At 37.4% G+C, this 16,852-nt stretch overlaps 1 protein-coding gene across 16 annotated transcripts in view; it reads left to right on the forward strand.

Annotated features, from left to right (window-relative positions):
- The window catches only part of DLG2 (discs large MAGUK scaffold protein 2), a 2,352,634-nt gene that overhangs the window by 181,699 nt on the left and 2,154,083 nt on the right, over positions 1-16,852 (forward strand). The window contains exon 1 of one of the 16 annotated variants that reach the window (XM_045165937.1): positions 14,778-16,160. The exons of 14 other annotated variants lie outside the window; for them this stretch is intronic. In XM_045165937.1, the coding sequence (XP_045021872.1) occupies positions 16,133-16,160 (28 nt within the window). In that variant the 5' untranslated portion in view covers positions 14,778-16,132. Of the gene's footprint in view, positions 1-14,777; positions 16,161-16,852 lie in introns of those variants that run through there. One more of the 16 variants, XM_045165946.1, reaches the window with a different exon arrangement.

The raw sequence follows: 16,852 nt of genomic DNA on the forward strand, positions 1-16,852 counted from the left end.
TCTTCTTTAAATAGGTGCCGTCCTGTGCTCTCCTCACACCTATGGATTCCTCTATTGTAGAACCTGTGCAACAGTTTTGCAAGTGTCTGTTAGTCTGTGGACTCCATTTGACAGCATTCCTTTCACAGAAACTATCATATTAATATTTATATCCTTACTCTCTGGCAAAATCATGGCTCAGTAAGAGTGGAATAATTGGAATAGTTGGAAAATTTAATATAAATAAATTCTTGTTCATTTTCAGTCTCCTTTGAAGGCTACAGTTCTTTTAAGCCATTCAGTGATAGTGTTTGTAGGACCTACACTTTTGGTCTTCTGAATTCACCTCTATGTAGTCTCCTGGAGTCATCTTACTTTCTTCTATTTTATTCCCATATATGCCAACAACTCTCATATATTGATCTCTAATACTTATCTCTCACCTGAGGTCAAATTTGTATTTCTATCTTCTAGGTATCTTAACTTGAATCCTACCCCTGTGTTTAATCCAGAGTAATTTAGGGGCTCCAGAGCTTCCTTTTTAATAAAACTGCTCAAGCTACACTTCAGTTTCTTTCTTTTTACAAGTTTATAAGCCTCATTTACTGCCAAGCTGAAAATGAGCAATCAGAGGCTTGAAGCTTTATATAGTTCTTCTCTCCCGTCACCCACTGTATCCCATAACTCATCAAAACCTTAGAAATATCTCTTGCCTTGACCTCTAGTTCTCTATCTTCATGCCAGTGTCTTGTTTCAGGCTTCTCTCTTCCTTTTTATTTGGCCGTGTGGCATGTAGTATCTTAATTCCCTGACCAGGGATTGAACCTGGGCCCTCTGCAGTGGAAACACAGAGTTTTAACCATGGGACTGCCAGGGAAGTCCACCTCTCTCTTCTTTGGCCTGGTGTATTGCAGTGGCTTATCACACTTGGTCTTTTTGCCAGCAGCTTCTTCCCACTGCAGTCTGTCTTCCACATGTCTGCCTGAAGCACTTTCTCTCCAAACCAATAGACTCAAGCCATCATCCTACTGAAAGAACTTTGTAGGTTTTCACTTCCTCCTTTCACCATGTGATATTAACCTACTTCTCCAGTTGCATTTCCCATGTAGCACCAACACAAACTAGAATGTAGTCGCATTCAAATTCACTTTTCCCCCAAGCCAGGTTCTTTTATGCTCTGTGTCCATATCTTTGTCCTCTCATTTGCCTGTTACCTCATTTGCCTTTGTCCTCTCAGTTCAGTTCAGTCACTCAGTCGTGTCTGACTCTTTGTGACCCCATGAACTGCAGCACGCCAGGCCTCCCTGTCCATCACCAACTCCCGGAGTTCACTCAGACTCACGTTCATTGAGTCAGTGATGCCATCCAGCCATCTCATCCTCTGTCCTCCCCTTCTCCTCCTGCCCCCAATCCCTCCCAGCATCAGAGTCTTTTCCAATGAGTCAACTCTTCGCATAAGGTGGCCAAAGTACTGGAGTTTCAGCGTTAGCATCATTCCTTCCAAAGAAATTCCAGGACTGATCTCCTTCAGAATGGACTGGTTGGATCTCCTTGCAGTCCAAGGGACTCTCAAGAGTCTTCTCCAACACCACAGTTCAAAAGCATCAATTCTTTGGCGCTCACCTTGCTTCACAGTCCAACTCTCACATCCATACATGACCACAGGATAAACCATAGCCTTGACCAGATGGACCTTTGTGGGCAAGGTAATGTCTCTGCTTTTGAATATGCTATCTAGGTTGGTCATAACTTTCCTTCCAAGAAGTAAGCATCTTTTAATATCATGGCTGCAGTCACCATCTGCAGTGATTTTGGAGCCCAAAAAAAGTCTGACACTGTTTCTACTGTTTCCCCATCTATTTCCCATGAAGTGATGGGACCGGATGCATTATCTTCATTTTCTGAATGTTGAGCTTTAAGCCAATTTTTTCACTCTCCACTTTCACTTTCATCAAGAGGCTTTTGAGTTCCTCTTCACCTTCTGCCATAAAGGTGGTGTCATCTGCACATCTGAGGTTATTGATATTTCACCCGGCAATCTTGATTCCAGCTTGTGCTTCTTCCTGTCCAGCGTTTCTCACGATGTACTCTGCATATGAGTTAAATAAGAAGGGTGACAATATACAGCCTTGACGTACTCCTTTTCCTGTTTGGAACCAGTCTGTTGTTCCATGTCCAGTTCTAACTGTTGCTTCCTGACCTGCATACAGATTTCTCAAGAGGCAGGTCAGGTGGTCTGGAATTCCCATCTCTTAGAATTTCCCACAGTTGCCTGTTATGCCCTTTTCAGCTTTTTCTACCCAACTTAAATGTTACCTCTTTCGTGAAATCTTTCCTGAATATTCTATCACTCTGTTCTTTATTAACATTTTATCCAATTGTGTTTATGTATCTATTTCACACTAGATTATTGAGAATATGGAACTTGCTTTAATATGTTCTTCAATGCCCAGGCCTTATTCAGTGATTTACTGCTAAATAAATGTCTGTTGAATTAATAAGATAGTGACTGCATATTAAGTTGCATTTTCCCAGCTTTTGGAGAAGTTAACAATTGTTTGAACCTTCTTTAGTGCTAAGCTGGAGATGCTCACACATTTCTGTGTTTTGGCAGGGTCAGGGCCTGACATCTGCTGCGGGTGGCACAGACATCAGTGTTGTCTTTTGCTGTCACTCACCTGCTGTGTGTTGCTTTAGCTCCCAAAGCTTCACGCTTTTCATCTGAAATTGGCTATTGCTATGTTCAGTGGCTTATAAAAATTTTTAGATGGGCTAATGCTTTTTAATCTGTTTATTTCATTTGTTTTTAAACTACCTTCAAGTATACAAGTCTAATAGTTTTTTTGAACTTTTAAGCAAAAGATAGATTGCAGCTATGAAATTAAAAGACACTTACTCCTTGGAAGGAAAATTATGACCAACCTAGACAGCATATTAAAAAGCAGAGACATTACTTTACCAACAAAGGTCTGTCTAGTCAAGGCTATGGTTTTTCCAGTGGTCATGTATGGATGTGAGAGTTGGACTGTGAAGCAAGGTGAGTGCCGAAGAATGGATGCTTTTGAACTGTGGTGTTGGAGAAGACTCTTGAGAGTCCCTTGGATTGCAAGGAGATCCAACCAGTCCATCCTAAAGGAGACCAGTGCTGGGTGTTCATTGAAAGGACTGATGTTGAAGCTGAAACTCCAATACTTTGGCCACCTAATGTGAAGAGCTGACTCATTGGAAAAGACCCTGATGCTGGGAAAGATTGAGGGCAGGAGAAGAAGGGGACGACAGAGGGTGAGATGGTTGGATGGCATTACCGATTCAATGGACATGGGTTTGGGTGGACTCCAGGAGTTGGTTATGGACAGGGAGGCCTGGTGTGCTGCAGTTCATGGGGTCACAAAGAGTTGGAGATGACTGAGCGACTGAACTGAACTGAAAAGACATAGAAGCAAACAACCTGCCTTATGCTCATTTATAGAATTTTTTTCTAGAATTTGTATGTTCTAAACATTGTTAGATTTTAATACCCATTGTTCTGCATTTATTGAGCTCAGAATAACATGGCCTCTTTCCAAGATTACTGGCTTGAGAGGCAGTAAGAGCTTGCCCTTTTGCACGTGGTGGTCAGAAATTAGCTGATATTCATGATTCACTATCGAGGTCATAAACAAAATACTTGGCTTCCTGACAGCTGCATAAGTTACATTGTTCACCATCCACAGCTGCCAGACTTAGAATGGTTACTGGCAGCTGACAAAGCTTGAATTCCTACAGTGTCCTTCCTAAAACTTATTTTTGAGAATGTTATACATTGATTACAATTAAATTGGGAGCTCACTAGTAGCATATGTATTTAAGTGGGAAAACTAAACCTAACACTTACTGATTTTTCAGATAAATTGAGAACTTCTCCTGGTCCAAAGTATTGCCTGATTTTTGGACTGGTTAATTCTGAGGTGAAATGGACTAAATACCATCTTCAGTTTTCTTACTAGAAAATCTGCTTGAAACTAAGGCAGTTAATAAAATGTGGTGAGAAAATTATGGAGAAAGCTTTGCAATAGTTGTTGTGCTGGAAAGTTCTTCACAAAGAGGAAATGTTTCTCATTAAAATAGAAGACTTTTCACTAATTTTTTGTTTTTTTTTTTTTGGTTAGTTTGGTTGCCTTTCTGCTTTCTTTCTGGCCCTTTCTCTTTTCTCCCATTATAGTTCCTTCCTTTCCCTCCTTTTTCATAAATATTAATCATCTTTTTTTGTGTGTGTGCTAGTCACTGTATTGGACACTGTGACAGTTACAAGGGCAAATAAAAAGATAAACTCCCTCCTTTTAAATGATCTAATAATTTAATGAGGGAAAAAAAGGCCTATATACATATCATGTAGAAGAATGGACAAAGTGAGAACCAAGTGTTAGGGAGAGTTTTAAATGTGGGCTGACTCTAAAACTTCCCCCACATCTAATATATTTCAAACTAGAATAGTGATGTGGAGAGGTCACTTTAATGTAGTTTAATTATTAAAAACATTTTTTAAGCTAAAACTTCTTTATATAGAAGTTCTAGATAGAAGATAGATAGATTACTTTATTTCATTAGAGGGTATTACTTTCCAAAAAGTAAGAGTATGTAACAATGGGATGAGTATCATAATGAATAAGATGGAAGTATGAAAATTGAATTTTGAAAATTGTTGGCCAGGGATGCTGTAGAATACATTTCTGCTGTGGCTTGTAGTTTGAAGTAAATGATCCTTATATATTCTTATGTCTCTCTTATTTTATCACTCATAACTCAGAAAGCTAAAACATAAGGTGGTTGTAATATTTGTTAATGTTCAGCCATACACATAAACTGCACAGTAGTTGATACTAGAATTCTCTTTAATTCTTTATATTGTTCTGTAAGTATCGTGAAATTATGTGTTTTCCAGATATTGACAGGAGATTTATCCCTCTCCCTCACCATGCATGTGTGTGTATGCGTGTATAAATGTATGTATGTTATGTATCCATAGAGAGAGGGAGAAATATATCTGGGAGAAATAATGGGGGTAGTTTAATTTTAGATCTTAACAGTCTGACCTATGTCAATAGTCATTATAGTTTCTATGTATTACTTATCATGCATTTACTAGGTGCCAGGAATTGTGCTTCACATATATTATTTAATCTCACAATGTCCCTATGAATTCATTCTATTTTACAGTTAAAGAGCAATGAAGGAAAAAAATGAGAAAAAGAACATTAGAAGTCATTAGGAGTGCTGTCTCTTGAACTAGGGTACCTGCATTCAAATCTCAATTCTATCATTTATTAGCCATGGTGTTTTATCAAGCTACTTCATCTCTCTAAATGTGTTTTCTCATTTTTAATGTGGAATCAATAGTAATACCTATACGTGGAGTTAGTATGAGGGTTAAACAAGTTAACATATTAAGGTGGTTAGAAAAACAGGTGTTATGTAAGCATTTTTATTAGAAGCCTGAAGTCAAACAACTAGAAAGTAGTAGGCCACAATTTTCAGATTCCAAGGCCTGTGGTTCTTTCACAATTTCATATTGCTTCCCAGACATATCCCATTGGATCACAGAATTTAAAAAGGGAAATTGTCAATAATTGCCAAAATTTCTGTTTATTTATTGAAGGAAAAACATCTATAAAAAGATTCTAATTTAAAGGACTACTTTTCCTTGGGAGTGAACTCTGGCATCTCAAGGCCTATTAGTACTAAGCAGCTGTGAACATGTCGCTTTTCAGGGACTTTGGAGTAGAATGAAAAGGAACTGTTATCTTGAAAGTGAGTTACTATGTTTCTTCTTCAACAGGGATTTGAAATTTTGCTAGTTCTTAGGATCTTCCTGAGTTTGAGTTCAGTTTTCTCTCCCCAGCTGTTCAGAGCACCTGTTATTTCTATGGGTCTGCTTTCTTTCTCTTCTCTTTCAAAAATCCTTTCTGGCCTCAGTGGTGGTGGTGTCATGGGGATAGCCTTTTAAAACCACCACTTTCACAGCCTCAGCACAGTTTGCCTAAGAGGTATTTTAGGGATGAAGTCATGAAGAATGTAATGATGTGAACAGGCTAAAATATTTGGTTTGTGACTTCCCTTGTGGCTCAGCTGGTAAAGAATCTGCCTGCAATGCAAGAGATCTGAGTTTGATCCTTGGGTTGGGAAGATCCCCTGGAAAAGGGAAAGGCTGGAGTATTCTCCACTCCAGTATTCTGGCCTGGAGAATTCCCTGGATCTGTAGACCATGGGGTCACAAAGACTTGGACACAACTGAGAGACTTTCACTTCACTTCACCTTGGTTGGATCTTGTGTGAGAAATTCAAATCAGTTTTGGAATTCTGATGTTTATCATTGAGGCTTCCCAGGTGGCTTCCCTGCCACTGCAGGAGGCACAAGAAATACGGGTTTGATCCCTGGGTCTGAAAGATCCTCTGGAGGAGGAAATGGTACCCCACTCCAGTATTCTTGCCTGGAAAATTCCATAGTCAGAGAAGCCTATGGTGGGCTATAGTCCACGGGGTTGCAAAGATCCAGACACAACTGAGCATCTGAGCACAGTGTGTTCATCATTAGACTGGAAGCTCCTTACCTACAGGTTTGCTGTGAAAGTGAAACTGAAAGTCACTCAGTCATGTCCGACTCTTTGCGACCCCATGGACTGTATAGTCTATGAGATTCTCCAGGCCAGAATCCTTTCTCCAAGGGATCTTCCCAACTCAGGGATCAAACCCAGGTCTTCTGCATTGCAGGTGGATTCTTTACCAACTGAGCTACCAGGGAAACCCAAAAATACAGGAGTGGGTAATATATCCCTTCTCCAGTGGATCTACCTGACCCAGGAATTGAACTGGGGTCTCCTGCATTGCAGGTGGATCCTTTACCAGCTGAGTTACCAGGGAGAAATCAATTTTGGTTATAATTCTCATTTCTATTTGTTCATCCTTGTACAGAGCTTTATAAAATTTAGAGGAAATAACTCCCTGACCCTGTTAAATATTAGTAGGAGATGTTTTTATTTAGAATTCCTTTTAGGTGAAGGATAAAAAGTGGGTGGGCTGGACCTTTTTTTTTTTTTAATAAATAGTTGCTTTATAGCCATTTAAGTTGCACCTTCCACTGACAGGAAAGAAATGCCTGTGGTGCATAATGGTGTGCTGCAGCCTGGACTACAGCCCTCTTCTCTTATCTCCAATTCAAGCACATCTTGGGATTCCAAAAAACAACTCCATCAGGGTTTTCTGCTAAAATATTGTTTGAGTCAGATTAGTTCATATATTTATCACAATTCCTGCATAAGACAGTTTTGTTATCCTATATTTTCACAGATGCAAAACTTGAAACTCAAATTTGGCCAGTAAATTACTTACGATTAAGTCAGGAAATTAAGGCATTGTAGAACTATAACAGATTTGTTGACCATAAAGAACAGATTTATTTTGTTAATCCACTGTAAATAGAGGGCAGGGCATGGGGAAAGAGTGTGAAAAGGGAGAAAACCTACATTTATTGAGTTCTTACTGTGTGCTAAGAATTTAGCATTTTTGGCCTCATTTAATTCTCACAATAATCCAGTTACCTAAATATTATGATCTTCGTATTAGAAATGAGGTAACTGAAATTAAGATTCAATAATTTACCTCTGTTTGATTTATATGTATATTTTTTCCAGTTTTATTTATTTTTTACTTTACAATATTGTATTGGTTTTGACATACATTAACATGAATGGCATGAATCCGCCATGGGTGTACATGTATTCCCTATCCTGAACCTCCCCCTCCCACCTCCCTCCCCATCCCATCCCTCTGGGTCATCCCAGTGCACCAGCCCCAAACACCCTGTCTCATGCATCAAACCTGGACTGGTGATTCATTTCACATGTGATAATTTACGTGTTTCAATGCCATTCTCCCAAATCATCCCGCCTTTGCCATCTCCCACAGAGTCCAAAAGACTGTTCTGTACATCTGTGTCTCTATTGCTGTCTCGCTTATAGGGTCATCGTTACCATCTTTCTAAATTCCATATATATGTGTTAGTATACTATATGGGTGTTTTTCTTTCTGGCTTACTTCACTCTGTATAATAGGCTCCAGTTTCATCCACCTCATTCAGTTCAGTTCAGTCGCTCAGTCATGTCCGACTCTTTGCAACCCCATGAATTGCAGCACGCCAGGCTTCCCTGTCCATCACCAACTCCTGGAGTTTACTCAAACTCATGATCATCGATTCGGTGATGCCATCCAGCCATCTCATCCTCTGTCGTCCCCTTCTCCTTCTGCCCCCAATACCTCCCACCTCATTAGAACTGATTCAAATGTATTCTTTTTAATAGCTGAGTAATATTTCATTGTGTATATGTACCACAGCTTTCTTATCCATGCGTCTGCTGATGGACATCTAGGTTGCTTCCATGTCCTGGCTATTATAAACAGTGCTGCGATGAACATTGGGGTACACATGTCTCTTTCAATTCTGGTTTCCTTGGTGTGTATGCCCAGCAGTGGGATTGCTGGGTCATATGGCAGTTCTATTTCCAGTTTTTTAGGAATCTCCACACTGTTCTCCATAGTGGCTGTACTAGTTTGCATTCCCACCAACAGTGTAAGAGGGTTCCCTTTTCTCCACACCCTCTCCAGCATTTATTGCTTGTAGACTTTTGGATCACAGCCATTCTGACTGGCATGAAATGGTACCTCATTGTGGTTTTGATTTGTATTTCTCTGATAATGAATGACGTTGAGTATCTTTTCAAATGTTTGTTAGCCATCTGTATGTCTTCTTTGGAGAAATGTCTGTTTAGTTCTTTGGCCCACTTTTTGATTGGGTCGTTTATTTTTCTGGAATTGAGCTGCAGGAGTTGCTTGTATATTTTTGAGATTAATTCTTTGTTGCTTCATTGCTATTATTTTCTCCCATTCTGAAGGCTGTCTTTTCACCTTGCTTATAGTTTCCTTTGTTGTGCAGAAGCTTTTAATTTTAATTAAGTCCCATTTGTTTATTTTTGCTTTTATTTCCAATATTCTGGGAGATGGGTCATAGAAGATCCTGCTGTGGTTTATGTCGGTGAGTGTTTTGCCTATGTTTTCCTCTAGAAGTTTAATAGTTTCTGGTTTTATGTTTAGATCTTTAATCCATTTTGAGTTTATTATTGTGTATGGTGTTGGAAAGTGTTCTAAATTCATTCTTTTACAAGTGGTTGACCAGTTTTTGCAGCACCACTTGCTAAAGAGATTGTCTTTTCTCCATTGTATATTCCTGCCTCCTTTGTCAAAGATAAGGTGTCCATAGGTGTGTGGATTTATCCCTGGGCTTTCTATTTTGTTCCATTGATCTATATTTCTGTCTTTGTGCCAGTACCATACTGTCTTGATGACTGTGGCTTTGTAGTAGAGACTGAAGTCAGACAGGTTGATTCTTCCAGTTCCATTCTTCTTTCTTAAGATTGCTTTGGCTATTCTAGGTTTTTTGTATTTCCATACAAATTGAGAAATTATTTGTTCTAGTTCTCTGAAAAATACCATTGGTAGCTTGATAGGGATTGCATTGAATCTATAGATTGCTTTGAATAGTATACTCATTTTCACTATATTGATTCTTCTGATCCATGAACACGGTATATTTCTCCATCTATTTGTGTCCTCTTTGATTTTTTTCACCAGTGTTTTATAGTTTTCTATATATAGGTCTTTTGTTTCTTTAGGTAGATATATTCCTAAGTATTTTATTCTTTTCATTGCAATGGTGAGTGGAATTGTTTCCTTAATTTCTCTTTCTGTTTTCTCATTGTTAGTGTATAGGAATGCAAGGGATTTCTGTGTGTTGATTTTATATCCTGAAACTTGAGAAACCTATATGCAGGTCAGGAAGCAACAGTTAAAACTGGACATGGAACAACAGACTGGTTCCAAATAGGAAAAGGAGTATGTCAAGGCTGTATATTGTCACCCTTCTTATTTAACTTATATGCAGAGTACATCATGAAAAACGTTGGGCTGGAAGAAGCACAAGCTAGAATCAAGATTGCCCGGGAGAAATATCAATAATCTCAGATATGCAGATGACACCACCCTTATGGCAGAAAGTGAAGAGGAACTCAAAAGCCTCTTGATGAAAGTGAAAGTGGAAAGTGAAAAAGTTGGCTTAAAGCTCAACATTCAGAAAACAAAGATCATGGCATCCGGTCCCATCACTTCATGGGAAATAGATGGGGAAACAGTGGAAACAGTGTCAGACTTTATTTTTCTGGGCTCCATAATCACTGCAGATGGTGACTGCAGCCATGAAATTAAAAGACGCTTACTCCTTGGAGGGAAAGTTATGACCAACCTAGATAGCATATTCAAAAGCAGAGACATTACTTTGCCAACAAAGGTCCTTCTGGTCAAGGCTATGGTTTTTTCAGTGGTCATGTATGGATGTGAGAGTTGGACTGTGAAGAAAGCTGAGCACCGAAGAATGGATGCTTTTGAACTGTGGTGTTGGAGAAGACTCTTGAGAGTCCCGTGGACTGCAAGGAGATACAACCAGTCCATCCTAAAGGAGATCAGTCCTGGGTATTCTTTGGAAGGACTCATGCTAAAGCTGAAACTCCAGGTCTTTGGCCACCTCATGCAAAGGGTTGACTCATTGGAAAAGACTGTGATAGTGGGAGGGATTAGGGGCAGGAGAAGAAGGGGACGACAGAGGATGAGATGGCTGGATGACATCACCACCTCCCTGTCCAGCCCCTGCTTGCTAATGAGGGATGTGAGTGTCTGGGCTGCTGCTCTGCTGGGAGGTGCTGTTAGGCACGTAATATGTGGGTTTTAATTATTTATTTATTTTTCCTCCCAGTTATTTTGCCCTCTGAGTTTCCAAGGCTCACCACAGACCCGCCAGAGAGAGCATTTCCTGGTGTTTGGAAGCTTCTCTCTTTTTAAAGACTCCCTTTCCAGGACAGATCTCCATCCCTACCTCTTTTGTCTCTATTTTTATCTTTTATATTTTGTCCTACCTCCTTTCAAAGACAATAGGCTGCCTTTGTCGGTGCCTGATGTCCTCTGCCAGCATTCAGAAGTTGTTTTGTGGAATTTTCTCGGCGTTCTGTCAATGAATTTGTGGGGGAGAAAGTGGTCTCCCTGTCCTATTCCTCTGCCATCTTAGGACCACCCACTATTTGATTTATAAATGAGGAGTTGAAATTTGAACCAAGGCAAGTCACTCAAGATGAGTGATGAATATTTTTGATGCTAGTTTCAATTAATTGTTTAATCAGTTGTCTTTGAGGACCTGTTTCATGCAATGCTGTCTAGAAAGCACTTTGTGGGAAACAGAGATGCCACCAAAAATGGACTAGCATCAAATCTCAGACTTTCCACTTATTGTTGGACCTTGAACCATTGATTTACCCTCTTTACTCCTCAGTTTCTTCATCTTCTAAGAGGAATAATATCTTTTAGGATTGTTGTGAGCATTAGAGCTGATGTACTTGGTACTGTGTTGAAATTTCATACATATTATCATTACGGGACTCACTATTTAGCAAGGGGAAAAAAAAAAACCACAAGTGCGCATGTAACTGATAGCCATTAATAAGAAGTATCTTCATGAGATAAAAGTTCTAAGAGAAAGTTTACTTCAGCCTGATCCTGATTGAAAGGGGAGAACCAGGAAAGTTTTCATAAAGGAGGTAGCATTTTGAACACTGAAAGTCTGGGAGAATTTGGATATGGGAGAACAGCATCTGAAATAGAAGTAGCATATTTAAGAAAGCATTAGAGGTTTTCCAGGCAAAGAGTGGGTCTAATTTGGTTGAACTGTAGGGATCTCATAAGGACCTTATAAACTGTAGGATTGGAAAGATCAGTTAGCTTTAGGCTGTGGATAAAAGGAGATAGGGCTTTATTCTGCAAGCAGAAAGGAGCTATTACTAGTCTTGAGCTATTCTTTTTCTTATGACCTTTTTATTTCTGTGTTGTCCTTTGTGATCTCTCCATTTTTGTTTCTAATTTTGTTGATTTGATTTTTCTCCCTTTGTTTCTTGATGAGTCTGGCTAATGGTTTATCAATTTTTTAAATCTTCTCAATGAACCAGCTTTTGGTGTTGTTGATTTTTGCTATGGTCTCTTTTGTTTCTTTTGCATTTATTTCTGCCCTAATTTTTAAGATTTCTTTCCTTCTACTAACCCTGGGGTTCTTCATGTCTTTCTTTTCTAGTTGCTTTAGGTTTAGAGTTAGGTTATTTATTTGACTTTTTCTAAAACACATTGTTATTACTAAAATTTTAAGTATTAAATTTTATTTGAAATACTGAAATAGGACATGTGTGCTGGTTGATTTTAGAAAATTGGACACTCTACTTACTCTGTTATAGTTTTTGCAAAATCCTTCACCCATCCAAGATCCTTTTAAATATTAGTAACAGCCATTTTGATTTAGAAATCTTTTTAGGCAAAGAATGCAAAGTGGGTGGGCTGGACCTAATTTTTTAAACAGCTGCTTTGCATGTGTACTCTGTTGCTCAGTTGTATCCGACTCTTTGTGATGACCCTTTGGACTGTAGCCCACCAGGCTCCTCTGTCCATGGTATTTTCCCAGCAAGAATATTGGAGTGGGTTGCCATTTCCTTCTCCAGGAGATCTTCCCTACCCAGGGATCGAATTTGGGTCTCCTGCATTGCAGGCAGATTCTTTACTGCTGAGCCATCAGGAAACCCCCCAATAGCTGTTTTATTGAGATATAATTCATATGCCATACATATCACCTTTCAAAGTGTAAAATTCAGTGATTTTATGAATATTCACAGAGTTGTACAGCCATCATCACTATCTAATTCCAGAACATTTTCATCATTCCTCACAGAAATCCTCATACTCCTTTCTTCAGCACCTTGGCAACTACTAATCATTTTCTGTAGACTTGTCTATTTTAGATAAATGGGGTCATTTAACAAGTGATCTTTTATGACTGGCTTTTTTCACTTAGCATAACATTTTCAAGGTTCATCAACATTGTAGCATGCATTAGCACTTTATTCTTTTTAATTGCAAAATATTATTTAATGGATAGATATACTACATATTGTTTATCCATTCATTAATTGATGGACATTTGGGTTGTTTAAAAAATTTGACTGTTATGAATAATAATTTGTGTGCAGGTTTTGTGTGTGGATGTATAGTTTTATTTCTCTTGAAGTGTGTACTTAGTAGTAGGATTCCTGGTAACTCTGTTTAACATTTTGAGGAACTGCTATATTTTTCCAAATTGACTGCAGATTTTTTGCCCATACCAATGTCTTTCCAGTTTCTCCATATCCTTACCAACACTTGGTTTTGCTCATCTTTTATTGTAGCCACAATTTTTTGTGTGAAGTGTATCTTATCATCATTTGATTTGAATTTCCCTACTAATGATGTTGGACATCCTTTCATATACTTGTTGACCATTTGTATGTCTTTGGAGAAATATCTGTTCAAATATTTGCCCATTTAAAATCAGGTTGTTTGTCTTTCTGTTGTTGGCTTGTAATAGTTCTCTATTTATTCTTGATAATGAACCCTACTCAAATACATTATTAGTAAATATTTTCTTCCATCTGTGTTGCATTTTGATTTTGTTGATCTTTTCATTTGAAGCACAAATTTTGATGAAGTCTTTTTGTTTTTTTCCTTTGATTGCTTGTGCTTTTCATGTCATATCTGAGAAACCATTGCCTAACCCAAGGTCATCAAGGTTTATACTTAGGTCTTCTTCTAAGAGTTTTATAGTTTAGGTTATTACATGTAGGTCTTTGATCCATTTTGAGTTAATTTTTACATGTGATGTGAGGTTAGGGTTTCAGATTCATTGATTTATTTGTGAACATTTAGCTTTCTCAAGACTATTTGCTGGAAAAGGTATTCTCCCCACAATCTGATTCAAGATTATTTTGATTATTCTGGGTCACTTGCATTTACACTTGAATTTTAGGATCAGCTTGTCAATTTCTGCAAAAAGAACCCCAAAAAACAAAAAAACAAATCTGAGATTTGTATACGGTCATGTTGAATCTGAAAATTAGTTTGGGGAGTATTGCCATTATAACAGTATTATGTCTTCCAATCCATAAATATGAATTGTCTTTACATTTCTTTAATTTTTTCAACAATGTTTTGTAATTCTCTACAAATGGAATTCTAAAAACTTTTTTTCATGTTGCTCATTGCTAGTTTATAGAAATGCAGTTGATTTTTATATATTGATCTTGTGTCTTGCAACCTTTTAAACTTGTTCATTAGTTCTTTCAGTTTTATTGTGTTTGAATTTCTTAGGATTTTCTGTGTACCTTAGGATTTTCATGTCACCTGTTGCTGGAGGTAATTTTACTTCTCACTTTTCAATCTAAGGGTCTTTTATTTCTTTTTCTTGCCTTGGTTAGAACCTCTAGCATAATTTTGAATAGAAGAGAGAATGAACATTCTTGTATTATTCCTGGTCTTAGAGAAAAATCTTTCATTAAGTATGATGTTAGCTGTGAGTTTTTCATGGGTACTCTTTATGTTAAAGGAGCTAGGTCTTGATTTTTTTTTTTTTAAGTTCCCCTTTTTTTAAAAAAAAAATTGAAGTGACATGTAAAAATTGGAGTTTTCAGACATAAATCTATTTTTATGGCTTCTCTTGAAAACAACAACAACAAGAACAACAACAAAAGATAAAACAGTGACAACATTTGGCTCACATCTATACATGGCTGCAATGACTAGGGCCTCCTGTAGGTGAATGGCTACACTCTTCAACTTTGTGTCTGTGGCAGTTGGATTAGGGGATCTCTTATTTTGATCAGAGATCTGGATAATTTACAAGTTGAGTCATTACTAAGGTTATTCTCAATAACTTATGTAGAAATTAACTGGCTTTCAATGTGCAAATACAATTTGATGTATAATGTATAATGTTTCTTTGTACCTTTCTTTTTTATAGTCAACTTTAAATATTCCTGCATTCTTTATCATTGACCGGAGTTTACTTTCATGAAAAAGAAAACTTGTATGGAATTCACTTGGATGCAGGGATTTGTGAAAATCAAAAATTGAGGGAGAATTTGAATGCAGTAACATTGTAGTATACCATTGGAAGAACCACTCTATGTCTGGTAAACTTTTTACAAAGAAAATGTCTATCTTTTTTATATCTGTAGAATCTAGCACAGTGTCTGGCACTTGGTTGCCTCACTACATTTATGTTGAATGTATATTACCTGTTGGTAGTATGTAGATGAGGATTTCTTATGTGTGTAAAACTCCAGGGACAGTAGTTTATGAAAAATCAAATGAAGTACTTCTATGTTTTGATGACACATAGGAAATAATGTTTACCTTCTTTTATGTATTCATTCCGTGATTTTAACTTGTAGGTGATAGGACTAATAAGCAGAAAACTTGATATTTTGTGACATAGTAAAACAAAGAGCTACTGATTTTTTAAGTTAAAAATATTTTCTGTAGGTAAAACCTATGGTTGTTAATATTTAGTGTTTTAGGGAGTTAGGTGAGGATAAACTCTTTGTCATGTCCTATATGATGTTGCAGAGGGAAATAATGGCCAGGAGATATCTTTGGAATGTCTACAATATCATTGCCAACCACTGACTCTAGGCCTCTGTGTTGTGGAAGAGCCTGAATTAGGTAGTTTTTATTTATTTCCTGGAAGTAATATACCCTGATTGCACCAGTTGCCTTTATAACATTTATGTTTCATCCTCAGTGGCACCTAAATGGCTTTGACATTTGTGTTACATCCCAGAGTGCACATCTTAGAGCTCAAAGAAGAGAATTGTGCTGGGTAGCCATCATATATTCCATGGAGCAATGGGTGTGAAAGCAAATTATATAGTTTCTTTCCCAAATTAAGCCAGCCTTCTTTTTGGAGGAACATGTAGGGAGATAGAGCAAGGGGGTGATTTTTAAAATTAATTTTATTTTTGGTGATTTCAGTATTACATGCTACATATTTTTGAAAAGATCTTGTTTAAACCTAAAGACAGGATTAAAAGTCAGCTGTTAGGAAGGAGTGTCTGTGGTCATATGTTTGGTAAGCTGGTGGGAGCAAGAGACACAGCTGGGGATTCAATCAACTAGTAGCAGATATTTGAGTTTAGAAGTACAAGTTCATTCCATTCTTCTAAGCACTTTCATGGAGTCCAAGGAAGTTCTCGTTCACTGTAAGTTAATTTATTTTTCTATTGACCTACTTATGGTAAATGGGACATGGCTGGTGATTTGAAATATTACATTGATCATATGCTCACAAATACTGAGTCCTGGTGCGCTCATATATTGTTGATTTGCTTGTTCTCTGTACTACTAAAACCATTTCTACATTTATGATTATAAAATCAGGGATTTAAGTGCTGAAAGGCAGCTGAAAAATTCTCTAGTAACTTGGAGCTTTACTAAGAAATTATATATGTGCATTTCTCTTATGAAAATACCTGTATTTTAATTTGATTAGTAACTTCATGAAAAGACACATTAAAACTCATATGTGTAACAAACTTGTAATCTGATTAGCCATTTTGTTGTGATTTGAGTACTAGATTGCAAAATATCTTAATGGTATGTATTGAATATTGATCTGTCTAGCTAGGAACTTGGAAGAAAATGTTGTCTTTTTTTCCTAAAATGATGTTTCCTATGTGATTGAGTTAAAGTAGCTGTAAACTAGTTAAAGTAGCTTGTTTTCTTTGTACTAACATGAGTTAGTTCATATTTTTTCTTCTAACATATATAAAGTTATTTTAATAGCTAAGTATGGTGATGAACTTGATAATTAATCATTCTTTAATTACTAGTGATTAAATGAAGTGCTGTAAATGTACTGAATAATTTATGTAGCTTATCTCATTTGGTAACT

Source organism: Bubalus bubalis, chromosome 5 (assembly GCF_019923935.1).
Source record: "Bubalus bubalis isolate 160015118507 breed Murrah chromosome 5, NDDB_SH_1, whole genome shotgun sequence".
NCBI classification, from domain to species: Eukaryota; Metazoa; Chordata; class Mammalia; order Artiodactyla; family Bovidae; genus Bubalus; species Bubalus bubalis.